This window comes from Uranotaenia lowii, chromosome 1 (assembly GCF_029784155.1).
Source record: "Uranotaenia lowii strain MFRU-FL chromosome 1, ASM2978415v1, whole genome shotgun sequence".
NCBI classification, from domain to species: domain Eukaryota; kingdom Metazoa; phylum Arthropoda; class Insecta; order Diptera; family Culicidae; genus Uranotaenia; species Uranotaenia lowii.
In genome coordinates, this window is record NC_073691.1 from 10,398,240 (window position 1) to 10,425,746 (window position 27,507).

At 41.1% G+C, this 27,507-nt stretch overlaps 3 protein-coding genes and 1 non-coding gene across 7 annotated transcripts; 2 read left to right on the forward strand and 2 right to left on the reverse strand.

The window, feature by feature from the left end:
- The first annotated feature begins 2,551 nt into the window (after positions 1–2,551).
- On the forward strand, positions 2,552–10,522 carry LOC129740117 (uncharacterized protein K02A2.6-like). 2 transcript variants are annotated; one of them, XM_055731720.1, is made up of 4 exons: positions 2,552–2,617; positions 2,676–2,874; positions 3,521–7,692; positions 7,751–10,522. In XM_055731720.1, exon 3 carries the CDS (start codon positions 5,824–5,826, stop codon positions 7,660–7,662), a length of 1,839 nt encoding a protein of 612 aa, XP_055587695.1. In that variant the 5' UTR covers positions 2,552–2,617; positions 2,676–2,874; positions 3,521–5,823; the 3' UTR covers positions 7,663–7,692; positions 7,751–10,522. The 2 variants fall into 2 exon arrangements, with proteins under 2 accessions (XP_055587695.1, XP_055587696.1); XM_055731721.1 differs by having other exon boundaries at positions 3,521–4,913; positions 4,975–10,522.
- Positions 10,523–14,589: 4,067 nt separating this feature from the next.
- LOC129750514 (serine/arginine repetitive matrix protein 1) lies at positions 14,590–19,241 on the forward strand. Its single transcript, XM_055745478.1, has 6 exons — positions 14,590–15,014; positions 15,100–15,626; positions 15,934–16,494; positions 17,346–18,013; positions 18,082–18,719; positions 18,784–19,241. Exons 2-5 carry the CDS (start codon positions 15,121–15,123, stop codon positions 18,714–18,716), a joined length of 2,370 nt encoding a protein of 789 aa, XP_055601453.1. The 5' UTR covers positions 14,590–15,014; positions 15,100–15,120; the 3' UTR covers positions 18,717–18,719; positions 18,784–19,241.
- A 4,102-nt stretch (positions 19,242–23,343) lies between these two features.
- On the reverse strand, positions 23,344–26,749 carry LOC129750526 (D-beta-hydroxybutyrate dehydrogenase, mitochondrial). 3 transcript variants are annotated; one of them, XM_055745485.1, is made up of 5 exons: positions 25,683–25,699; positions 25,568–25,618; positions 24,950–25,344; positions 24,281–24,492; positions 23,344–24,190 (listed from the first exon to the last, which is right to left on the reverse strand). In XM_055745485.1, exons 3-5 carry the CDS (start codon positions 25,300–25,302, stop codon positions 23,499–23,501), a joined length of 1,257 nt encoding a protein of 418 aa, XP_055601460.1. In that variant the 5' UTR covers positions 25,303–25,344; positions 25,568–25,618; positions 25,683–25,699; the 3' UTR covers positions 23,344–23,498. The 3 variants fall into 3 exon arrangements, with proteins under 3 accessions (XP_055601460.1, XP_055601465.1, XP_055601472.1); XM_055745490.1 differs by lacking the exons at positions 25,568–25,618; positions 25,683–25,699 and adding an exon at positions 26,682–26,749; XM_055745497.1 differs by lacking the exons at positions 25,568–25,618; positions 25,683–25,699 and adding an exon at positions 26,281–26,295.
- Positions 24,539–24,611, reverse strand: Trnat-ugu (transfer RNA threonine (anticodon UGU)). Its single transcript has one exon. It is a non-coding gene; the product is annotated as a tRNA-Thr (tRNA).
- Positions 26,750–27,507: the final 758 nt, after the last annotated feature.

Genomic DNA, 27,507 nt, shown 5'->3' on the forward strand with positions numbered 1-27,507 from the left:
TCTATAGAAGTAAGGTACACCGGGGCAAGTGCAAACTCGGGGCAAGTGCAAACGTTCGTCTTTTCTCTGTTACAAAAAAAGTAAAAAATATTTCTTCTTCTAGAAATTGTTATTTAGCCCCAAACAAACAATCTGACATAGATAAACTAAACTTTCTTTAAATTTTTCACTTAAAACACGGCACTGTTTGATCACACACGAATTCAAGTTCGTACTAGACATGAACAGTGTGTTTTTGTTTTGCATATTTTGGCTACAAAAAAAAGGCATTCAAATCCGAATTTTCGTTAAAAGGTGAGTGTTTGAGACTGATATTCAAGTGAAAGCAGAAAATTTTTGATAAATTTTCATTACACCCCGAATTTGTGAAAATAATATTCGCTCTTGTCAACCCACACTGTGGGGCAAGTGCAAACGACACTACCGGGGTAAGTGCAAACGCACCTTTAAGCCATGCAACATCAGCCATTTCAGAAAATTCATCACCAAAATGGTTCAGCATTATATTAAAATGGTCAGAAGGGGTATCCAAAGTGTTGTATCTGAAGCGGATGTTCGAAATTCCTTAATGCATTAGTAAATGAAGGTCTTTTGCTTAAAACAACAGTCACCAAAAATGGAGTTCCAAAAAGTTATCAATATTGCGAGAAAACAGCAAACATATTAATCAAAGTTGATAAAACGTACCGGAACATGTATTCAATTCATTTTAAGACCGATACACTGACTCGTCTGTGAATTAGTTTGGAAAAAGTATTGCGTTTGCACTTGCCCCCATAAACGGGGCAAGTGCAAATTTTGAAATTTTTTCACAAAAGCACCGTTACTTTTTACCAACATTTTTTAATTTTTCACTACCAATGGGAATTTGTTGAGAACTATTTTAGTGATACAACGAACGATAATTGATAATTTTTGAACATATACATATTTTTCTAGGACATGTGAAAATTGAACTATGGTGAAAACCGTTTGCACTTGCCCCGGTGTACCTTATACTTCAATCAGGGCACGATGAGCGTTTTCTGCCGTAGAATCTCTATAGCAGAGAATTTATCTCGATGAAGTCAACTGGATAGTAGAGTTACAGCTTGACTTGTTTCATCTGACGATTTGGCCTTATGACAAGGTGTCGGAGAGGTAATCAATAGATTCCTGATCGAAGTGATTTTTTTTCACACACCGTTCATGATTGATTTTCTTGATTGTTACATTATACGGCTAGTAGTAGCATCATCCGCCAAACAAAGCACCAGAAACATAATGTGTGAGAATAAAAATATAAAAATAATGTATGAGCATGTGTTAATTGTGTGAATTTTACAAACAGACCTATAGATTATTTTGTTATCTTGTATACTGCCGTTCTAAGCAATAATGTCCCATGTGACTTTTGGGTCATTTTAACTTTTTTGCTGGAAACGACCTCTTTTAATGTTAACTTTCGAATAAAAACACAAACAAGTAGACTTTGTTCTGAACTTATACGAAATTTTCATCAAGGTGGTTGTCTCTATGTTGATAGTTCTACGCAAGAATGTCACACTAGAGAAAATTTTATGAAAAATGCTAAATTTATAAAAAAAATTGTCTTAAGATGAGTTCAAACTGTTGAATTTAATGTTATTCATTGAAAAGAACACTAAAATAGAGGGCAGAGGAGGAGCGAGAAGCCTTGAGTGTTTAATTCAGAGAAATTTTCACTAAACACTTTTCGGTAGGCACTACTCACAGGATCCATACTCAACTATACATTTTTATAAACAAAAAGGAACGTATTTTTCAAATTACGGTTTAGCATGAGTTTTTGGGAAAAAAATAAACTACGCAAGCTTTCAAAATGATAGAAAAATTGTAGCCGTGTGACAGTTTTTCGTAGAACTAGCATCGGCATGCGTTCTGATTCTACGCAAAAGTGTCACACGGAGCATTTTTGGCTCTAACTTGCTGTTTTTTTGTAGGAAATGTAATTTTTTTGGTAGAAAACATTGTAAAATGATTAACTTGAACTGTTCACTACGAAAAAACTGTCGGTGAATTTTTAGTTTGAGAGAAAAATTGGAAACATAGCTGATATTTCAATCGCGTTTTTCTCGTTTGCACGTTTTTCCACATGGGACAATCTTGCTTAGAACGGCAGTATATCTTGTATATAATATAGCGATTTGACCAGGGGGATGGCAAGCTGCAGCTACTTAAGTAGAAATGGATTGACAGTTGATACCATGTCTCTATAGAGTTGTTTTCGACATTTCTTACGCACACTTGCTGAGCGTGTACAGATGAGACGGGACAATTAACCTCGAAAACTCTCGGTACAAAAAACGGGCAACAACAGACTCACATGGTCGTTTGTGAGGTTGATTGCCCCAAAACTGAATAATCTTGGTGAAACAATCAGCATATATAATATCACGAACACTACCAGCGGCAAACAGAACTATTAAAGCCCTACAGTAGTAAAAGTGCGGCAGACTGAATTTCTCACCGATTTGGCAGCACTGAAAAAGCTTCTATAATCTTTCAACACTGCCAATAACGTAAACATTCGCTTGACTTCTTGTTGATGTGCAGCTGTACCGCAGATTGTGAAGTTGATTTTCTTTTAGTGAATGTGGTGAGTACTGGTAATTAAACATAGAAAAACTATGATCTGATTCTAATAATCTTAACAGGACCACACGATATGCAGAGAGAACCTTGGTTAAAACGAGTTGCAGAGAGAGCATTGAAGTCTTGCGTTGGCTATCATTTTGGAAGCTTTCTGTATTTCTTTTACGCGAATAAATAAAGTGAATTAACGATATAAAAAGTGTAATTGTCACAGTGCGCAGAGGGTACCACAAATTGGCGACGAGTGCTGGGATCATCCAGGTAAGAACGCACAAAAAGCGGAATGCATTTCGGTATGAAAAGACGCCGCGGAAAAAAATTAGGTTAGGATGAAGAAAAAAAGCACTAGCAAATCTGGAATAAGTTTGCACGTTACAGGAGGTAACGTGTAGGGTGAAATATATTCTGCGTGACCTGTAGACTTGACCTGGTATGATAAATATGTAAAAGTGGCCGGCATTATGAGCGCTGTGCAGGGCACCAGGCCAAAGGAGATGTTTTTTATGTGTGTTTTTTCACAGGAATGGCTGGTATGTTTCGGCTGCCATGCAGGGCGACATGAAAATTTCATGTGTGAGATTGAGAACAATCTGGCTGGTATGTTTCGACTACCATGCAGGGCGACAGGAAAATTTCCTGTGTGAGATCTAGGACAAAACGGTGTCCGGTAGATCACTTGGCCGGTATTCTTTACCGTGCAGGGCGCGATTGTTCGCGAAAACACTTGGCCGACACTGATGGGTGTCGTGCAGGGATCAGGTACGCAGAATATAAATAATGTGTTATACACCAAGAAAGAAAAAAACTGTTTTATAAAGAAGTTTGATGTATGATTGCTAGTGCTTTGAAGATGTTATTAAGGTAATTACAAACAGTCAATTTTTTAATAAAGTTTGTTACATTTCAGTGAACGAAGTTATCCAATTGCAATTTGATACTTGAAGACTTCCTAAGGAAAGCAAATTATTTCGACATGGATAGATGGGATCTTCCTCCATTTACATTCAAGGGACTTCCGCAGAATGAAGTTCGCGAACGATGGATACGATACAAGCGCCAATTCGATTACATGGCTCTTGCGAATGGAACAACCAATAAAACCCGCTTAAAGAACATTTTTCTATCGCGAGCGGGCCCAGATGTACAGGAAGTTTTCACCAGTATTCCTGGGGCCGATGTGGAAGAAAGGATGGGAGTTGACCCTTTCCAGGTCATGATTGGAAAGTTGGATCTGTATTTCGCCCCAAAGGAGCATGAGGCTTATCAAAGGCTTCAATTCTGGATGCTGAAGCCAAAGGACAAAGATGAAACATTCGACAAGTTCTTGCTCAGAACTGCCGAGATGGCGAGTACATGCAACTTCGGGAACAGCTTGCAAGAAAGCAGAGAGATTAGCGTGATCGACAAGCTGATTCAAACTGCTGCTCCAGAACTACGGGAGAAGATTCTTCAACAGGAAATTTTAAATATTGACGTCGTCACTAAACTTATAAATGCACATGAGTCGGTAAAATTCCAGTCACAACAATTTGCCACGGTTAACTCGAATTTATCTAGCGAAGTTGTGGTAAATAGGGTTCGGAGTTATCCTCGAAATGAATATCGAACCGATTTTCGAAATGAGTTCCGAAACACGCACATCTTTCAGAAATCCACATCGAGTCGAACTTACAGCTTGCGATAAGTGTGGCTATAAAGATCAGCGACATCCTGGTCGGAAGTGTCCAGCCATAGATAGAAATTGTCTAAAATGTGGAAAACGAGGACATTTTGTGCATTACTGTCCTGAGAAATACGGGTCACGAAAGCGTCGTTTTCAACCATATGAAAACAGCTATAAATTCAACCGTCCAGCTATCAATAAGGTAGATACGGAGGAAAACGAAGAATCAGGTAATTTTTTGAACTACATAATTAACAGTAATAACGGAGAAGAATTTTTATGGGTAACGATTGGCGGAGTAATGGTGCAAGTATTGATTGATTCCGGCTCTCAATACAATATCATTGACGATGTGACGTGGAACAAAATGCTGGCAGAAGGTTTAGAGCATAAAAAGAAGCACAACGATAGCAAAATTTTCAGAGTTTACGGAAAATATTTCCGACCACTTGTTACCCAAAACGTATTTGAAGCTGTCATATCAATAGAGAACGACACTAGACAAATGAAGATATTAGCTACATTCTATGTTATTGAAGGAGGCTCTCAACCACTTCTTGGCCGTGCAACTGCCAAAGAATTAGGAGTGTTGGTATTGGGTTTGCCAAGTCCGCGTGAAACAGCTGAAGTTTTCCAGGTGACATCAACTACACAGGTTTTTCCGAAAATAAAAGGAATTCAGCTTAGAATATCCATAGATTCATCAGTGACTCCGGTTTGTCAAAGCGTTAGAAGGCCACCACTTGCTTTAATGGATAAAATCGAAGAAAAACTCCATGCTTTACTAGCTTCCGATATAATTGAACCAGTTCGACAATTTAGTCCGTGGGTATCTCCACTGGTGACTATTCTCAAAGATAATGGAGATCTCCGCCTATGCGTTGACATGCGTAGGGCCAACATGGCTATTAAACGAGAAACGCATCCTATGCCGACCTTCGATGATTTTCTTCCGCGGTTGAAAAAAGCTCGTATTTTTAGTAGGCTGGATATTAAAGAATCGTTCTATCAAATGGAATTACATGAAGACTCACGACATATCACTACTTTTATCACGCATCTGGGCATTTTTCGATTTAAAAGATTGATGTTTGGCATTTCGTGCGCGCCGGAAATGTTCCAAAAAGGCCTAGAACAAATTCTGGCAACTTGCAACAATACTATAAACTTCATAGATGACATTCTAATTTTCGGACATGACTTGATAGAACATGATAAGGAACTAAACAAAACGCTAACTACGCTAAAAACCGCAGGCGTTTTATTAAATCACGAAAAGTGTCTATTTCGAGTTCCGGAAGTTACATTTCTAGGCCATAGGCTATCTGCAAAGGGAATGCAACCTACTGATGACAAAATCACGGCTCTAAAAACCTTCAGAGCTCCACGAACTTCCGAGGAAGTACGACTTAGGCTTGGTTACTTATGTTGGCCGGTTTCTCCCAAATTTAGCAACAACGACTGCTCCGCTGCGGGCGCTTATATGTTCGGGGGTAAAATTTGTTTGGACTTCGGAACATGAAGAAAGTTTCTGCAAACTGAAGGAAATGGTCGCTGATATTAAAATGTTGCACTTTTTCGACAATACATTACGAACAAGGGTAGTTGCTGATGCCTCGCCGGTTGGTTTGGGCGCCGTCCTCTTACAATTTGAAGACCACCGATTAGATTCCAGTCCCCACATCATCAGCTATGCGAGTAAAAGCCTCAGCGAAACTGAGAAACGTTATTGCCAGACCGAAAAAGAGGCTCTCGCACTGGTCTGGGCGGTTGAACGTTTTTCAGTTTACCTTCTCGGACGAACATTTGAGCTAGAGACTGACCATAAGCCATTAGAAACCATTTTCTCACCAAATTCCCGACCATGTGCCAGAATCGAGCGGTGGTTGCTACGATTGCAGTCTTTTTCATTCAAGGTCATTTATCGTAAAGGTTGTAATAACATAGCAGATTCACTATCAAGGCTCTCACAGAACAAAAGTGCTGCAGACTTCGATAGAGATAGTCCATTTTTAATTCTGGCAATTAAAGAGTCAGCGGCCATCGATACTGGTGAACTAGATAAAGCGTCACGGGATGATCAAGAGTTAAAAGCGGTGAGAGAATGTCTAATCAACAACAATTGGAAAAATCCATTAGCAAAACCTTATGAGATCTTCAAAACCGAAATCGGTTTTACAGGAGACACATTAATTCGACGGAATAAACTGATTGTACCACGAGCTTTGCGAAATAGAATGCTAGAACTTGCTCACGAAGGCCACCCAGGAGAGAGCGTTATGAAACGCAGATTACGCGACCGTGTTTGGTGGCCCGGAATGGATCGGGAAATAGAGAAGAATGTATCCTCATGTGAAGGTTGTAGGTTGGTGTGTGTCCCGAATAGACCTGAACCGATGGAGAGAAGACCTCTTCCGAATGGGCCTTGGATCGATATCGCATTGGACTTCATGGGTCCACTGCCAAGTGGTGAATATTTGCTAGTTGTCATTGACTACTACAGCCGCTACAAGGAGGTAGAAATAATGAAACACATAACTGCTGAGGACACCATAAACCGACTGCGAAAAATTTTCACCAGATTGGGATACCCAGTGACAATAACTCTGGATAACGCAAAGCAATTTCTGAGTAATACTTTCGAGAATTACTGTACGCAAAACAAAATTCATCTTAACTACTCAACCCCTTACTGGCCTCAAGAAAACGGACTCGTGGAACGACAAAACCGTTCCTTATTAAAGCGACTGCAAATAAGCCATGCTTTGGGCCGAAACTGGAAACACGATTTAGAAGACTATTTGCTGATGTATTACACAACCCCGCATTCCGTGACGAAAAAAACGCCAACAGAGTTATGCTACGGACGAACAATTCGATCGAAAATACCATGCCTAACGGATTTGGGAACCGGGATAGCGGACGACGAAGTTCAAGAAAGAGATAAAAGATCAAAACTTATTGGAAAGGAAAAAGAGGACAAGAGACGTGGAGCCAGAGTTTCAGAAATTCAAGTCGGCGACACAGTTCTCATGAAAAACTTACTTCCCGGAAATAAGCTGACTAGCAACTTTGGTCCTAGTCCTTTTGTCGTGTCTAGAAAAATTGGATCACGTGTTGAAATTAAAAACAAATCTACTGGAAAAGTTTTTGAGAGAAACTCAAGCCACCTGAAACGAGTTGTTGATTCTGAAGTCGTTTCGTCAAATGATTCAACACCAGAAGATAGCCTTTCACGTTTTTCAATCATACCTCCAACCGTCGTAGCCAATGAAGAAGAAGACACGGACAATTCCCCTCATTTCAGGAGCCGGAGAAATGTGAAACCTCCTTCTAGGTTTCAAGACTACGTAGTCGGAGTTTTGGACAGCAATCAAAGCGACTGAAGTTCTAATCTAGAAAGAAAAGGAGATGTGGTGAGTACTGGTAATTAAACATAGAAAAACTATGATCTGATTCTAATAATCTTAACAGGACCACACGATATGCAGAGAGAACCTTGGTTAAAACGAGTTGCAGAGAGAGCATTGAAGTCTTGCGTTGGCTATCATTTTGGAAGCTTTCTGTATTTCTTTTACGCGAATAAATAAAGTGAATTAACGATATAAAAAGTGTAATTGTCACAGTGCGCAGAGGGTACCACAGTACTTCTTACTTAATGATCCCGCGCCGATCCTCCGGTGCATAGGGCCGTGGTAAAAGACCTCCACTGTTGACGATCCGGAGCCAGCGTCTTCACCTGGTCCCAGTCAAGATTCTCGTCGACAGTTCGGATTTCAGCGGCTAGACTTCGCCGCCACGAATTTCTGGGTCTGCCTCTTCTTCGATGACCTTCTGGATTCCAATCTAGCGCCTCTCTGCAAATCTCGTTTTCATCTCTTCGCAGCGTGTGCCCAATCCATCTCCACTTACGTTCCCGAATCTCGATTTCTAGCGCCTTTTGATGACACCGGCGATGTAGTTCCTCATTCGAGATCCAGTTGCCAGGCCACCAAGCGCGGATGATATTCCGCAGGCAGCGGTTTACAAATACTTGCAGTTTTCGCGTCGTTACCGCATATGTGCACCAAGTTTCGCACCCGTACAGCAATACGGATTTGACGTTTGAGTTGAAGATTCGGATTTTTGTTCGTAGAGAGATCTGGCGTGACCGCCAGATGTTTCGGAGACTCGCAAACGCAAATCGGGCCTTTCTGATCCGTGTTTCGATGTCTTTTCTGGTACCACCATCAGGCGTAATCTGGCTACCAAGATACTGGAAGCACTCCACTTTCTCAACTTGTTGCCCAGCTACCAGGAAACAGGAGGGATCTCCTGTGTTGATCTCCATCGACTTGGTCTTTCCGACATTGACTTTGAGACCTGCTGCCTTGGAACTTTCGGTGAGGTCGTCGAGTTTGCTCTGCATATCTGGTTGTGTTTGGGCGAGCAAAACAATATCGTCAGCCAGGTCAAGGTCGTTCAGTTGCTCCATTGTTGAAGGATTCCACGGCAATCCTCGGTTCGGTGCACAGTCAATCGATCCAATCAGAATCTCATCCATTACGATTAGAAAAAGTAGCGGTGATAGAATACATCCTTGTCTCACTCCAGCAGTTACCGGGATTGGTTCGGACAAGACACCGTCGTGCAAGACCTTGCACGAAAATGCCTCATACTGTGCTTCGATGAGATGGACTAGTTTCTCTGGGACCCCTCGTCGCCTTAGAGCCGCCCAGATGTTTTCATGGTTAAGTCGGTCAAATGCTTTTTCGAAATCAACGAACACCAGCAGAAGAGAGTCCTGGAATTCGTTGATTTGTTCCAGTATGATTCGGAGCGTTGTGATGTGGTCCACACATGATCGTCGAGATCGGAATCCAGCTTGTTGCCGTCGGAGTGTGGCGTCTATTTTCTCCTGGATCCTGTTCAGAATCACTTTGCAGAGTACTTTGAGGGTTGTACAGATCAACGTTATGCCTCGCCAGTTACCGCACTCTGTCAGGTCTCCTTTCTTCGGGACCTTTACGAGGATACCCTGCATCCAGTCGGCCGGGAATGTTGCAGTATCCCAGATGTCAGCGAAAAGACGGTGCAACATTTGTGCTGATAGGGCAGGGTCGGCTTTCAGCATTTCAGCAGGGATGCAATCGATCCCAGGTGCTTTGTTGGATTTCATGTTTTTGATTGCCGCTTCTATTTCAGCCAGCGAAGGCGCTTCCGAGTTGACGCCATTTATGCGACTTACTGTTGGCGCTTCGAGCTGCAGATTCTGTTGGCCATCGCTATTCGTGACTCGGAAGAGTTGTTCGAAGTGCTCAGTCCATCGTTTGAGCTGATCTGTTCGATCGGTCAATAACTGACCTGCTCGGTCTTTTAGCGGCATTCTTGCATTAGTCCTTGCACCACTGAGGCGGCGAGAAATGTCATAAAGTAATCGGATATCTCCATTGGCGGCGGCTCTTTCTCCCTCTTCGGCTAGGGAGTTTGTCCAGGCTCTCTTGTCTCGTCTACAAGCTCGTTTAACTGCCTTTTCCAGCTCCGCATATCGTAAGCGGGCGGCTGCTTTGGCTGACCCGGTACATGCCTGCTCAATTCCGACTTTCGCCTTTCTCCGATCATCGACCATCCTCCAAGTTTCATCCGACATCCATTCACTCCTTCTTCCACAAACTTTACCGAGAGTACCATGGCTCGTCGTGATAAAGGCATTCTTGATTCCACACCACTGTTCTTCGACTGTTCCGTCTGTCGGCAGCTCCGAGGCTCGGGATTCTAGCTGTTCAACGTATGCCCTTTTCACCTCTGGATTCTCCAACCGGCGGACGTCGTAACGACACCCGACTTTCTCCTCGCGCCGTTGGACACGTGCAACTCTCAGTCGTATCTCGCCAAGGACGAGGTGATGGTCAGATGCAATGTCTGCGCTTCGCTTGTTGCGGACATCAAGAAGGCTCCTTCTCCATTTTCGGCTGATGCAGATGTGGTCAATTTGATTTTCTGTTCGGCCATCTCGGGATACCCAAGTGACCTTATGTGCTGGTCGATGGGGGAAGAGCGATCCACCGATCACCATGTTGTTGTTGCCACAAAATTCTACAAACAGCTCTCCGTTTTCGCTCATCTGTCCTAGGCCATGGCGCCCCATGATGCGCTCAAGGTCCTGATTGTCGGAGCCAATCTTTGCGTTGAAGTCGCCCAAATGGATTTGAATGTCACCCTTCGGAATTCTCTCAACCACGCTGTTCAGTTGACTGTAAAACTGCTCTTTCTCCTGCAAGTCGGCAACGTCAGTTGGCGCATAACACTGGACCATTGTAAGGTTTCTAACCCGTGTTCTAAATCTGGCTACGATTATTCTTTCGTTTATCGGTTCCCATCTAATGAGGGCCGCGTAGGCCTGCGGGCTTAACAGGAAACCAACTCCTCGTTCCCGAGTAGCATGTTCTCCTCGTATGCCAGAGTAAAGCAGGACTTGCCCGGATTGTGTCTTGTGTTCTCCAGTATTAGGCCAACGGACTTCGCTCAGTCCCAGAATTTCAAGCTTGAGGCGGCTAGCCTCTCTAGCAAGTTGTTCCAGTTTGCCTTGTTGGGCAAGGGTTAAAACATTCCAAGTTCCAATTCGTGTCCGTGTTTTCATGCTAAAAGTCGTCGCCAAAGTTCCAGGTCGGTCATTTCTTTCGGATTCCGTAACAATTTCAAATCGGGAGCAGTAGGTTGTTAGCCTAAAGTCCCTATCCCGCGATGGGGCTGCCATCTTGGACATAGCTGGCGGGAGCCGCATTTCATAAATTCAGCCGCTTGCTACAAGACAGACGCTGTTTGAGCCGCCCCTGACCTGGAGAACAGACGCTCGGTTGTTGTTGCACGCCGCCCCTGACCTGGGGAACAGACGCGTGCGGCCACCTTCTCAGTCTGCATGCGACCAAAGCATCCACCGGGGTTGGGTACCCGATCTCCGCTTAGGTTACTCGCACCCCAGCCGGCACCGCGGGGAGGTAGAGATAGGAGTTGTGAATAAGAGGTGATATGACCACTATGGGGTCTCGTGTTGCACATTATCCACCGTTTACCAGCCAGTGAATATTATTTAATTTGTTTTCCGTTGTGTCAATTGTTAAAATAAAAATGAAATGCTTCTTTCCATTTTGCTCCAATGAATTTTCTATGCATTCTTGATTAATTTTTCATTTAAAAAATTGAAATTCACAGTCACACAGATTACAATACCTCCCACGAACTTGAAAAGGTAAAAATGGTTATGCTCGATTGGAACTACTTTTGACAGTTCGATTGGAACTCCGCGGTGACAGTCTGCCGCACTTTTATTTTAGGGCTTTAGTCTCTATCGACCGACCGATTTTTACCAACACGCTAACTTTTGGCTACCCCTTAAAGGCGTAAAATTAACCCGTTATTGAGAACCTCGACTATCTGTCAAATAAAGGGTCATTTTAGCGGATCAATATTACCCCTTATTTCGAAAAGCTCGAGTCCGCTTTAAAGGGGTAGTTTCAGATGATGTCACATTCATAACGTTACACACTCATTTGGCGGAACACATCAAATTTGTAAAAATGACCCATTATAACGAACCGTCGTGATCTGTCAAAAAATGTGTCAATTTGTCGGTTCAATATTACACATGTTTTAAAACAGCCCGAGTACGCTTCAGGAAGTGTAGTTTTAGATGTTATAAAAACTTCAACTGCATGTTTTCATTTGGTAAATTGATGGTGACTCGTGGTAAGTTTCGGAATATGTATCAAAATATATATTTAATTTTTTTTTAAATATAAATGACCGTTGTTACAGATCCATCTGGGGCTGCAAAGGATGTGGAAAGTCGCTTGGCAGATCGAAGACGGTAATTCTAGTTGGCACTTCGCCATCGGTCGTATTGAAAAGTAAGTTTTTGCAAATATGAAAGGTTTCCGAATAACCGAATAATTTACATTCTTTCAGCATGTTGATTCCTCAAGAAAATGAATCAGGGTCACAAATCCTATAGGCATATTCTGAACTCAGAGGGAAGTATGGAAAAAGCAGCCAAATTTTTCCGACAATCATTTTTTTCCAAAAAAGGATTGTAATGTTTTGTGAAATAAACTAGCAAATTTATTATTTGATTGTTTTCAGTTAATTCCCGAATAGGATTGTATCGTGAAAAAACAGTGAATTTCATATTCACAGACCATAAATTGTATGGTTTACACAATGATTATGATCGTCCTCGATACCGTGAATGCACATTGAAATTCATATTTTTCGACCATACATTTCACCGTTTTGACGAAAATAACCATGAAAAAGGGGTATTGTTATGCAGCGTGACCATGAAAAAAATGGCGATTTTCCATATATTGAAAAGCTGAAAAATATGATATTCATGGTTCTTTCAGCTTCCAGTTTCCCACAATAAAACCTTAAAAATATGATGATTTTCATTGTTTACCCACTGAAATAAAAATCTGTGTGCACGTTGAGATTTTTTTACTTGTTTTTAGTTTTGTCATCATTTTTGCGGATTAATTAAATTAAAAACAAATAATTTTTTTCAAAGTTTTATTAACACTTACTCATAAAGCCTAGTCCACACTAGGCAACATGAACTGCGATTTTTGTTATGAGACGAACTTTGTTGTCTGTTGTTGTTGTTGGAAACCTGAGACGGTCTCAGTGTCTCCCGAATAAAATGGGAGACGCTGAGACCGTCTCGAGACGAATCGTCTCCTAGTGTGGACTAGGCTTAACACTTATTCACACACTTAATCACTCGTTCATCACGGCAGGCCAGGGACTCGCACTCGCACTCCCATCCCGTAGCGACTCCCGGCATCCATCAGTTTAATTCCAATAAAGCTGCTCTCGTCGGAATTTGGAACTGCGGAATTACATGTCAGCTTCTAGAAAGAATGGGATTTTATCAGATTATTAGTCGATATAAATATGCTATAAAAATACTTACTATCACCATCCCAGATGGGCCCATCACGTTCCGATTTGTCATATCCGCAAAAAAATCCTAATTTTCCCGGAGTTCCGATAAAAAATTAACCCACACAAGAGAAAACTTTCGCAAAAAAAGGCGCGCGTGAATTAGCTTCGACACGGTTAATTGTAAATGTGTAGAAATAGCAAAAGTTAAAGTATACGTTTGGATTTACATTTTACCATGAAGTACACTGTAACAATAATAATCACAAGAAAATGATTGTGATACCGTACTTCTGTCATTTTCGGCAACTATGAAGTATTTTGTGACTTTGAAAATTATGGTGATTTCATAATAAAATGCAGTTGAAAGATATTTAGAAACTACGATGAAATTGATTGTTAAATTGAAAATCATTGTTCAGTTATCTTAATACCATGGTTCTTGCTATTCGGGTTTTTATTAAGTATTCCTTGCATATGCGATCTTTCTCACTACAAAAATCGGCTCACATCCCCACCGAGCGCAAGCGTTTGAAATAATGTGTAAATTTGACCCGACGACTTGACGTACAGCCTAAGTACCTTATAAAGGGTAAAGGGGCTTTACATGAAAAAGGAGTTAACCCAGTCTTTTCCGATAACGGATCAAAACTACACTATAAGGTGTTGCGCCAAATGGGTGTGTACTATTTGTCCGGTAAATTGCCAGCGATGAGAAATATTGTAAGTGTTTGATTGAAAATTTATATTGTTTCCTTTCTGAAATTACGACTCTTTCATTTTATTATTTCAGAACTGCACCGTTCCGGATGAGCGCGACGAAAGCGTTATTATTTATCCGGAAAATTGACATTGATGAAAAACATTGTAAGTATTTTATTGTAAATTTATTTTGAATTCTTTGTGAAATAATTCCACTGAAATTTTAATCTTTCATGTTATTTTTCAGAACTGCACAGTTCCAGATGCAGGCGACGAATATGTAAGCCAATTTTTGAAGTCGGAATCGCGTTGGATGGTAAATAAAAACTACTGAATACATTTATGATTATTTGTAATTTTAATAAACCAAATGGAACATATTTTGAAGTGATTAATTTCCCAGCAAACATATTTCCCTTGAGCAGCCCCTGAAATTATAACCATACGAAAATATCTTAAATAAAGGGTAATTTTCATCCGGTACGAGCGTTTGAAATAAGGGGTAATTTTGACCCGCTACAAGCGTTATCAAGCTGAGTACCCCTTAAAGGGTACAGTGGCTTTATCCTTAAAAAGGAGTTCTCCCAGTCTTATTGAATAACGGGTCGAAAGTATTCGTTAAGGGGTAGCCAAAAGTTAGCGTGAAGGTCGAAACTAATCCTGCTGCCGAGCTGGATTGGTTCCGATTAGTTTCAACTTGCTCCATTGAACAACGATCTGACTAGTTTCGACAGGTTTCGACCAAAACATTGGCTTGTTGAATATCTATACCAGTTAACTGGTCAATTGACAGAAACCATGGAAACTGCAGTTGAAACCGATTTTAACCAACGTTTAAACGAAACTACGTTGAATGTATGAAACGATTTATTATAGTGTACAAAAGACATGTTGCTTTTTCACTGGGATTGGCATTATGCGATTCTGACAGTTAAAAGACGCACCAGGGACGCGCGGAAAACGAAACGAAAAAGAATTTTTACGCCGAGGCGTATCAAATTTTACGAACAGGAATAAATTCTTGGATATTGGTGTAAAAAATCTGTCTGGAGTCGTTTCTACTTAAGCATCACAAACATTTCCTGTGTTTCTCGAAACTACAGCTAAAATTTAGTAGAAGGTAAGCTGTATTCGGGGAAAAATTAAGTTTCTGGTGAGTTAGTTTTGTGCTAACCTAGCTTTTCATCCATTTTTTTTTTGTTTAGCGACCATTATCTCGCCTCATAATGGGAAAATCAAAGAAAAAGTATGAGTCCAGCAGCAGTTCCAGCTCTTCGGAAGCCTCCGATTCTAGTGAAAGCACCAGCTCTGAAGATGTCAAACGAAAGGCTAAGAAGAAAAAGGCCAGCCGGAAGCATAAAAAATCTTCTGGAACAAGTTCGTTGGCAAAGGGACGCGGTGCCAGTACTGGTACCGATCTGGAATCTGGAACTGACCCGTCGAGTGATGACGAGGAAGCTGTTGTGAAAGCTAAAGCTGCCCATGCTGCATCGAAGAAAAAACACAAAAAGCATAAGAAACAAAAGAAGGCCAAAAAGCACAAGAAACACAAACGAGGAGCGGATTCGGAAGATGAAGGTGGAAAGAGGACTGAGGTGCACGAGGAAGAGGACGAGGAGATGGAGGAGGTTATTGAAGAAGTCGTCCCAGATCGGAGACGACGGGCATCGTCTAGCGAGTATGTGTCGTCGCGAAGGGAATCATCCGGTGGCAGGGGGCGGGCAGCTAACAGGTAGGATATTTCCATTATCGATTATCAACATTTATATCGACACATGTAGATTGGATAAGTTCGTCCCGGTTAGAACAGTTTTTTTTTGTAACTTTAAGTGCTATCATTTTTTGCAGCAAACTTAATCAATTGAGTAACTTCTATCAAAACAATCGTATAAGTATCAAAGTTTGAATGATAAAACTTGAAGAATATAATTGAATACACTAACTAATGAAACGCATAAACGCTCAATTTTTAACGTACTTCTGATTGATAAGAATATTGAACATAAATTTTCACCTTTATTTTATTTATCCTTCAACAGGGACGACCGCGATCGTTCGCCAGTTAATAGGGACCGAAATCGTAGCCGGGATCAAAAGCACCCAACTTCCAAATGGGACAGTCCGGCCAATAATGGTGGTGGTGGACGAGATGGAGACTACCGCCGAAAGAGGTCCCACTCGCCACGGGAACTATCCAGCGGGGGTAATTATCGACAAAACTCACGGGGTGGTGGCAGCGGCGGAGGTTACAATGACGACTACCACCGACAGAAGGCACCCAGGTCACCACCGCCACCGCAGAGAAATTCTCCTCCATCGCGTGATTTCGATCGTGGCCGGCATGGTGGAGGTCGTTTTGAAGACCGACATCACTCACCACCACCACCCCCACCACAGGAAAGAAGATGGGGTGGCGGGGGCGATCGATACGAAGATGATCGTCATGGCGGAGGGCGAGGGGACGATTTTCGTAAACCTTCTTCGCCAGGTCGACGAAGATTCGGCAATGATGATCGGCGCGATTTTGGCAACAACGATCGAAGGCAGCCACATCAGATGCGGGGAGAACGGTTCGACGATTTCGGTGGTCGAGGTGAAAGGTATGTATCAAAATTTACAGTCGACCCGCGTTACCAAAATTCCTCGAGTTTGATTTTCAATTCCATGTCCCGCATTTTCCGGTCCCTCATTAGCTTTTTCTTTAAATAAAAATGGTTTTTGGGGAAAGATTAGTAAACTCTACTGTATACTATGACCTCAAACGCCGAGAAAAGTCCTTAGAAGAATAAGGCGAGAATACCAGAATTAAGGAAAATTTTAGACCAACTGCGGGATCTATCATTTGGGTGGAATTTTTAACAATATTACCCAACATAATTTACCCAAACGAACAAAACTTATATGAATTTTTGAAACTCGTTTTCTAACAAAGACTATTGCTAAATCTTAATCATTTACGGCGCGTTCGTAAACTGATTTGTTTGGGTGGTGCATCGATTTTTTTGGTAGATGTCAAATCACCTTCCAATGCTTTTGCATACAGTTTGTTTAATTTACGAACGCCAGCATCGATAGAAAAAATCATTTCGATAGAAAAAATCAATTTACGAACACGCCGTTAGAATATAAAGATGATCACTTACATTGTTTAAACAGCACTTTTCCAGTAGAAGTTGAAGAACTTATTGAAACAGCTGTTGTAAGTAACCTTTTTTTAAATAAAAGATCTGCAACGAGTCTACCTTTCCATTGTATAGTTATCGATTGAGATCGTGGTAGAAAGGAATAGTTGAATATGCATTCTCAAATAACGAATTATCTTAAAAACAGTTGGAAATATCATTTCACGAATCACAAACGAAATGTATTTAGCAGATATCGGTATGGATGTAGATTATTGATTTGGTCCAGCTTAATTAAAAAAATCCGTTCTTTTATTTTCCTCCACCAGAAACATCCGCGATCGACCCCCGAATCGGAACGAGTTCGACGATCGTGGTGGTCCTAGGCGAAGAAATTCGTCCCCCATTGGTGGCGGTCCGCCGCATCGTGGCGGACGAGATCGTAGTCCGATGCAAGATTTCCGAGGCGGTAACGAATATGGTGGTGGTGGTTTTCGGGACCGTTTCGATGGATCCGGAGGCCCACCGCACCGAGGTAACGGTGACAGAGGTGGCCGTTTCCAACAAGCACCTCGTCGTGGTTCCTTCGGCCGTGGAGGAGCCCGTGGCGGTGGACGGCGTGGAGGGTTCCATGGCGATCGAGATAGTTTTGGAGATCGTGGAGGAGATATGGATCACCAGAGGAAGCCACCACCCGGATGGGGACGGCGATCTCCGCCACCCTCGCCACCACCCCCGGCGAGATCAAGATCCCGGGAACGTAACGGCTCGGGGCGAATGGGAAGACCTGTCGGTGGTTCAGCCCGGGATAGGATCAGTTCGCCGCCGCCGGTAAAGATGGAACGCCGTTCGCGAAGCCACAGTCGTAGTCGAAGTCCTCCAGCACCGGCACCGATGCCCCAGCGACAACGAAAATTTCCTCGGAAAGAGGAAAAAGAAGATGAAGCCGACTACGAGTGGGGCGCCGCTAAGCGAAAACAACCTAAACAGGAATCCGGTAGGATTTGATAGAGCCGTGTAAAGTTGGAGTTTCGTAGAATAAGCTAACGTTAGTGTATTTTAAAGGTTTTCGCGAAGGAAGTAGCGACGGTTCTATGTCGGACAAAAAAGAAACACTTGATAAGGAAAAACCAAACTTTGCCCTTTCCGGTAAATTGACGGAGGAAACCAACAAGGTAAACGGGGTGGTAATTAAGTATGCCGAACCACCGGAATCCCGCAAACCCAAACGTCGTTGGCGTCTGTATCCGTTCAAAGGCGAACAAGCTTTACCTACGCTGTATATTCATCGACAAAGCTGCTACCTTATCGGCCGAGATCGCAAGGTATGCGATCTTCCTATCGATCATCCTTCCTGCTCGAAACAGCATGCTGCCCTGCAGTATCGTCTGGTGCCGTACGAACGGGAGGATGGAACAGCTGGTAAGCGTGTACGACCATACATAATTGATTTGGAGTCTGCTAACGGGACGTTCGTCAACAACAAGAAGGTGGACACCAAGAAGTACATCGAATTGTTGGAAAAGGATGTGCTTAAGTTTGGCTTCAGCTCCCGAGAGTACGTATTGCTGCATGAGAACAGTAAGGAAGATCAGGAAGATGACGATGTAGTAGATGACGCGAAAGATACCGGTGGCAAAGATCGAAAGCCCGGCGCCAACTCTGGTAACTCGCGGAACAAGCGGGAAGCTAGCGAGTAAGAGGTGAGTTTCAAGTTATTCCAAAAATGTAACATGACAAATAAATTATATTGTACTTTATTTACAGTTGTGGTTAATCGATTTCCGAATGTTTGAACTTATTTTATCATGGAACAAGCTGCAGCACTCTGCATCTAAAAACGTCACTACAGCAGATGTTTTATTCTTCAGGATCGATTTGACTGAACAGATTTCGCTCGAAGATAAGAGGGAATCTCTAAGGCACACGTTTAGCATGCGCATTCTAGGGAGCACGATCAACACAACATCGATCAACTATAAAAATATTTCAATTGTTTGTTTAATATAAATTTAATATCAACCAATATTACTCTAAAGGACGGATGGTCTACCACTAAAAAAGGAATACATAATATCCAGTAAAAGGCCATCAGCAGCAGAAGCAGCATTGCAAACTAGAACAACAACCAAACACAGAATCAGAATAGAGTGTAATTGCATAAACTTAGTAGAGCGATATCAAGGCATAATAAAGTACCCTACCAAATCAATAATCAACATCAACTTGGAACCTGTTCCGGGATTATACGTGTGTGTGTGAGTATTTGTGTACCAGAGTGCAGCAGCACGTCATCGTTCTGGCGGATCGCGGATAACGTTTGGATTTTTTTCGAGGAAGAAGAACTGAGCTTGCAGCAAGCAGAAGTGAACGACGGTCGCTGAATTTGATGGTGAAAACCTTGAAACAATAGTACCTGAAACAATTTATCTGTGATATGCACGGCGCAATAGTTCCTCGACTTAAAGTTCCTTATAGTTAAACATTCCTTGCTCGAGAGAGAGAAAGAGAGGATCTATTGCTCTGGAAGTTGTTGGTGGTGTTCAAGACAACTCGTAGGAGGTGTTTTCTGATTTTATGCAGAAAGTTATTCATATAAAAAGACGAATGGAACCAGTCAGAAGGATGATTCCCGAACACAATCGATTAGGATCAGCGAAATATTGTTGCAGACAATCTTTCGGCGGATGAGTACAGTGAAAGAATAACACTTTCATAGCAGTTAGGAATATGACATCAACGTTGGATACTTCCAAGGATTTTTTCGATTCAAAATTAGCAGAAAAGTAAGAATTAATATCATTGGTCAGGCTGTTTTACTTTATTGCATCTCTAAAGTCATCGAGAAAACATACGAACTAAAAACAGAAATGGAGGAAGAGCAGCATTGTGGAGCACATGTTGAACAACAACAAGCGTTAATGACAGTCGATCTTGAATCAGCGAATTATTGAATTTTTGGTTTTGATGTTGATTCGCAAATAATCACGTCATTTTCTCATGCTGAACCAGATTTCCTTTTCGACAATGACGATGACGATGAACCAAAAACTATTGCATTATGGAACTTTTTTTCCAATAAAAACTTCTCTAGAGGCTTGTCCAAAGATTACAGAATGGATACATTTGGACAATCGCAAATCAGCGTGAGAGATCCAGCATGAAAGAGCTACAGAAATTTCATTAAAATGGATTGTACTTGCGGTTGAGGAAATGTTGGAAAAATGGAACAGTTCGATTTCAGAATGGCTAATGGAATGTTGAACAGCTTTGGCACAGAACTAGTCAACAAAGCTTCTTTTGTTCAAATAATTTCAAATTATGTGTTACGTGTTCACACAACTTAAGCGGTCGAAACAAATGTCATCGAACGGTAGGAATCCTGTTTATTTCAAGTTAAATAAAAATGAACAATAGGAGTCAACGTCAAAGGAATGCTTACACAATTTGATCATGAAAAACAACGAGAAGCAGCGTTTAATTGGAACAACCAAAGCACACATGCAGCTGAAGGCGACATATTTGCAGGAGCTATCTTTCGAAATCTTTAGGAAGGGAACGCGTTGTTTTGTTGGTTCAATTTGAACAACAAAATTTTCTAGTATCCTGTTAACTTGTGGAAATCATTGACATTGAACGCTGCAGTATAACCAATTGCTTTCAATAGGCCACGAAGTTTGTAAGCAGTTAACACGGAAAATGCGCTTACTTACGAAGGCATTGTTTTGGGCAGCTCGAAGCTGGTATTTTTCTGGGATAGGATATGTAGACATTTTCTGGAAATATTTAATTAAACCTCTGATCCTTATAACATCAAACAGAGAGGAGGCACTAAGACGACTTGAGGAACGGAAAGCTCAACTTCATTCAATGGCATCGAATCAATTACAAAGAAGAGTAAGGAAGTAGGTGGATAAATTAGTTGGAATATTATATGCAGCCAATGTTTTTGCGACAGGAGGAGGTGGATGAAAATATCTTCTGGACTAATTCACGAATATGGGGACAAAGGATATGATTCCTCGAATTACACAATGAAGTTCTGTTTAAGGGGACATTTGATTCAGAATGGAATCGCCTTCGGGCAAGTATGCAGAATCAATTTTGACCTATAAAAGCTTCGCGTAATCAAGAGCAGTACGATAGCCTGGAATGGCAGGAAAAACCAATTGGAGCAACGAGCATTAACCAGACTGAGGATTGTTCACACAGTGATTACGCATGCTGAGTTTTTCACAAAAGAGATGAAAACCTGTGTCACCTGTAACGACCCGCTCACCGTGTTACCTATTATTGGAGAATGCAGAGAACACGCAACTGAAATGCAATCCAGTAGCACGGAACACAATTTGGAGACAGCTTAAAATCTGGCTAACGATAAAATTGTTTTAAACAGTGTTGGAAAGAGCTTATAAAAACAGCAATATGTAAGATAATTATGAAAAGGACGAATGACTGCGATGGTTAAAACCCTTGTTAAGTAACGAAAAATTGGAATTTAAACTTCTGGAAGCAGCTGAGGATTTGAATCTTAGGATAACAGTCTAGAAGGTGAAAAATTAACTTGAAAGTACTTCTCGAGTTAACCGATCGTCGTGGTCATAACTATAGAAGGCTGATGCTATGTTTTATACGCTTCAATACCATCTACAAATAAGTCACCGTTTTTTGGAGAACGTGTTAAGGAATGCTGCATGGGAAATATTACGGCGGTTTTGTACGGAAGTATTGATTCGGATTGTTTCGCGCTACAAGCACAACGATGAGTTGTCTCCGTTCGAATTGAAGTTCCAATACAGGCAACGTAGGAGTCTATATATTTAGCAGCTCCAAACGTCTGTTTGCACACTTGCAAGTGCCAAACCTGACTCCACATAGGATGAGACTAAGGCAATAGTTTACATGCATACACTGTCAATGCGAAGAAACGGAATGCAACAAAAATAGAAAGGATTATCAAGCCTTATTTAAGCTTCTGTTTGGCGGTATCCTTATGAATTTGTCATTCATGTGCCTATTATATAAGGACATGCATGTATTTTTCATGAAGATACTATTTGGAAAATACGATATTGCAATGAACAGATCGAGCTAGAACCATAGAAGGGCATTAATCCAAAAGTTTATTTTTTTCCATATTCAATTCTTTTTTCTGAAATATTTTTTTTAAAGCCGTATGGGTTACAATAAGGATAGTGCATACAACGTGTGTAAGTTTTCAAACCGAGGTACTGGTTTTTACCCAGTTATTTTTTCAATGTTTTCGTAATTTCATGAAACCAAACTAAAAGTAACATAAGGCTTGATCCTTTTCAAAAAATTCCTGGTTGCAAAAAGCTTTTAGCACAATCATATTATTGTGACAACGGCGACACAATGTCAAGAAGAAGTAAGCAGTTTACGATTGTTTTACCTTGTTCTACCGGTAGAAAACATCATCGTCAAGAAAGCAATTCATTTAACACGTTAAAACTTGTAGATGGCAGAAGTATTAACATCATTTGCTCTAGTCAACTGTACAGTGCAGCATAACTGTTGAAGGATTTAACCTGTTTAAAAAGGTTGCAGAGAGCTGGAAGTATTGATATACTCATGCGTTTCACGCCTGGGCTGGAAAATGGAATCCTGCAGGAAGCGGAATAAAAGCCAGCTGTTAATTCGTCTGATTAACCTTCAAGCTACATCAAACAGTAATTTTAACCAACCAGGAAATTCGTCGTCATACATCCCAAAAGAAAGGGGCTTGCGCCACACCTGATTCATCGGTGTAACTTAAAGGACTGTAAAACAACTGGTATCCCATTGAGTTGTTTCCGGATTTATGGAGTTCTGCACTCAGTGCCGATTTCTGTGTTAATGCATGAACATATGCGTTGTTTTAACATTTTCAGGAGATCGACAGTTTCTAGCATCTCTACCTAGCATTTATAGTGCGGAATCTGCAGAGATCACATAAGTTGTTTGAAATCATGTTGTGATAAAAAAAAACTCACTGATGACAACGTCCTTAAAGTGATTGGGGTCCTTTTTTCCAAATTATTCCAAATCAATGTTGCATTAAATTCATGAAATTGAAATGTTTAGGCAAAAACGCTGTGAAATAATTTGGGTGTAATAATTCAACCAAAAGAATTGGAATGGGATAGGTCAAACCCTTTTTGCGTCGATGCTGAATTTAATCTTTAAAATTGAAACACTACCTAAGTTAGGTTTTTTTCAGAAGATCATTCGTTGATCCTTGGTAGGATAATTCAAGAAACGTGGATAAAATTTGATTTTATTTTCGACTAGATGATTCGAAATGTTTACGAAGTGATTACATCGCAATCAGTTAATTGATAAATTTATTGCATTCAACAAAGTGAAACCGGCATCCATACTTTGGGGAATAACGGCGTTATTTGTAGCTAGCAAGTCATTGTAAATTTAGACCGTATCGTACCTAACTTTCTATAAATAGCAAGTTGTTATAACACTTACTTTCACAAACTATAGCCCAATCCGATGGCTTTACGCTCTTCCGGTGATTTGTACATCGGCATCGAAACGAAACGTCGCACCAACCAATCGCAGATGCATGTCGGCGTCACGCGGAACAGAAAATGATACCACTGGTACCGCCAAGGTTCACACTTATACATAGCTTTCGCGTTCAGATCTAACAAGGCATCGGCAAAAGTGCGCATCACTGGATGGTTACCAGCGAAACTCGCTACTGGTTTGTTTCCGGAAATGAACTTCAGATAGGCATTGTACTCGTCAAAATAGCTACCGTAGAATTCGAGCTGTTCCTGTGTGAAGGCAGCTCGCATTTGCTCCGAATAAATTTGCTGGTTTGCACAAATGTTGCTCTCCATCACCATGGAACCGGGGATGTAGTTGACCACTTGAACGCCGTAAGGCGACATTTCCATACGCAAGGCGTCGGTCCAGAATCGCAAAGCAGCTTTGGATGCCGCGTACACGGACAAGCCGGGCAATGCTTGTAGCGAACAGTGGCTGGTGACATTAATTAGTCGACTTTTGTGGGCACGTAGTAACGGTAGAAAGGTTTTGGTCAATTTCATCGTACCAAGTAGGTTCACCCCCAGCTGCTGATCGATATGTTTGTCCAACAGCCACTCAAACTCTCCGAAACACATAACACCGGCATTGTTGACGAAAGCAAATAGTTCTGGAAAAAATATTTAAAATTAAATTTATCGAATTTGAGTAAGTTAATAACATAAAACAACAGTTGAGAATGTGACACGAAACTACCAACCATGACTTGGATTGAGTTTGAAGTACTCCTTCAGCGTTTGATGCGCGACCAGCACGTTCTCCTCTAATGTGATGTTCAATGGAATCACTGTCAAACGACCGGTTTTGCCGCCATCCAATTCCTGGAGCATGTGGGCACCCTCGGATTCCGGATCCAGACAGGCCGCGAAAACAACCAAGCCCAATCTGTGACAAAGCTGAGCGATGTTGAAGCTAACGCAAAGATAAAACTGAAGTTAAGAATGCGCAAAAAAGCTATTGCCTCCTGTGAGAATCGAACTCACGACCGCTGGTTTACAAGACCAGCGCTCTGCCTACTGAGCTAAAGAGGCGAACCCGGTGCTGTAGGTTCACAAAGTGCAATAAAAATTGATTGGGCGGCTCAACTAAAAGGGAACGAATGGAAAATGAAAAATGTGCTATCATGGAATGATAACGATAATCCACAATTTCTTTAGAATACAATTTAAAAAACTCGAAAAAGATAGAGCTGTTTTGTTTTGAACGGTTAAAAATTCGTTCCAGAGTGCTGCACTTTAATGCGGACTTCATTCGTTTTGTTAAAAAAAAGTCTCGACGGCAAAGCTTTCTCAACAATTATTGGACCAGTTCCGGAAATATTAAATATGTAAACTCAATTCAATGACGTTACGCTATTTCCGGTACTTACCCTAGTCCAGAATCGCAACCGGTGATGAACACAACGGAACGTCGCGAAAAGTTTCGTTTCCGCCGTTCCGAGGCGGTGTTGCTCAGCAGGATACCCAAAGTTGCGGCGGCGGCCGTCGTCAGGCCAACGTACTTGATGATATCGCCAAGTCCGCACCGCTGTAGCACGGCCATCGCTCCAAAGGCACCGGTTCCCAGATAAACGAAACCTTCTCCCAACAGGTTAGAGCACGGAATCAAGAAATTGCAGATGCGTTCAGGAAGGGAGCAAGCTTTTGTCGATGTTGTTGCTACTATTGCAACAGCCGATGTGGACGCTTCAATCGTGGCCTCACTGACTGGCGATGGAATCATTCAGCTTCGGGTCGAATACATCAGGATGAAAGATCGAGATCACTATTTAGAAGAAAAAACAACGACAATTATGGAACTGTCTCAAATGATAAATTTTCGCGTTTTCGGTAGCGATATCCCGTAGATTGAAAACAAAATAAAGAGATCGTCGGTCGAATATTTGTCAAAAAAAACCGCGCTTGCTTTGACCGTTCAAAGCGAATGGACAAAACAGTCAAAGTAGGGAACGTCTCAAAAGAACATAGTTGATTGGATGCGTACCTACCTACGCATGCAGATTTATTCGTCTGGCGATGATTCAGCTTACAGCTACAATCTACAGTTCAAAGAATTTTTTATTATGATGCTAAGCTATTCCTTGAACTAGAAAACAATCATACCGATGCCCAGTACTTCATGTGAGAAGAAACAACTCCACTTAACTTAAGTCAAATGTTGCACTGATCTATGATGACATATGTTCACCTTCATGTGAACGTTTTAGGTTTATTAAATATTTAGTCAAAAAAAATTAAACGATAGTCGGAGTTGCATTCATATTGAAAATATTAGTTGCATATGAGCCAATCGAAATTAATAAAATCACAGAGTTTGAAATTTCGTGAAACACAAGACATACACGGATAAACCAGCTTAAATTCGCATGATTCTTAACGAAAACTTTTGGTGTCTGCCATTTACTAAATCGCTCGAGACATATTTAGGTGAAGAAGTCGTTCCGAACGCCTAGAGACAGACTAGACGAAATCAGCAAGGTTCAGCCTCCTAGATGAAAAGATCTAAGGTACACCGGGATTAGTGGGATGGTTTTCGTACAATTTAAAAAAATCATCAAAAAATCATCGGATTAATCTTGATAACATTACGTTCAATGTAATGAAGAACATGTTGTTTAAAAATGCTGAAGGGATGAGCTTGATAGATGCAAAGTTATCAAAGTTATCATGTAAATTGTTATAAACTGGTGTCTTCACTTACCCCGCTTTATGCATGGGATTAGTGGGGATGGTAGATTTTCTCTTTGATTTTTCTGGAAATTTTCAACAAATTTGAGTTTTCTTGGTTGAATACGTTAATTTACTGCTCGAACAGTCTGCAATTTTGAAAAAAAAGAGCATGATACTATAAATTAAGGCATCTGCTTGTAACTCAGAAGAAAATAGGAAATAACGGTCAAGCCAGCGACGATAAAGGAGAGTAGTGAGTTTTTCTTTTTTTCTTTTTTAACATTGTTTTTACATTATTGTTATATTGTTTTGTTAATCACTAGAGTTAGGTTATGTCCAATTTTGAGCAGTTTTTCAATTCATTCCATGATTTTGATTTCTCCTTGTTATTGAATAACAATAAATATTTTGGAAGTGTTGATGACTACTTACATAACATTAACAAAGATAAAGATAACTTCTTATCGATACTACAAATTAATGCACGTAGTGTGTCTAATATTGATCGTTTTGACAACCTTAAATCAGATATTGACGCTTTAAGCGGGCCACAGACTACACAACATTTGTACAAATGCGATGAAATTCGATGAAGTTTTGTCGCTGTGAGCACGATTTGCATAGTGTATGGCACTGCTTGAATGAGCGCCCAAACGGTTGGAGTAGAATCGGTCGGGATCGAAATATTTTGTACAAAACATTCTCCCAGCCGGGGTGGAGATGGTTTTTTTTGTTGCTGTTGTTGTTTTCGCCAGCAATCATTTGTGTTCGCGTGAAATATGTTTGTATAGTGTGTGGGCGAGCATAGATCAAACAATCGACGCGGAATCATCGAATTTGTACAGGCCAATTTGTGTAGTCTATGGCCCGCTTAACACTTCACGTGATAACTTTTTTCGCTTTTCGTTTATCAAGCTCATCTCTGCAGCATTTATAAACAACATGTTCTGCATCACATTGAATGCAATTTTATCAAAATTGATCAACTGCTGATTTTTTAATGATTTTTTAAAGTTGAACTATACGAAAAACCGTCCCCACTTACCCCGGTGTACCTTAATTGATTGCAATGAGTATGTTTGCGATATATCTAGTTTTCACTTTATTCAAATCAAAATCAATTTAAATAGTACGTTACCATTGTTAATCTCCTCTTACTATAGACCGCCAAACGATTATACATTCAACAAATTTCTGCAACATTTAGAAAACAATCTGGACCGTTTAAACAATACTCCTCATCTTATCCTGGGTGACC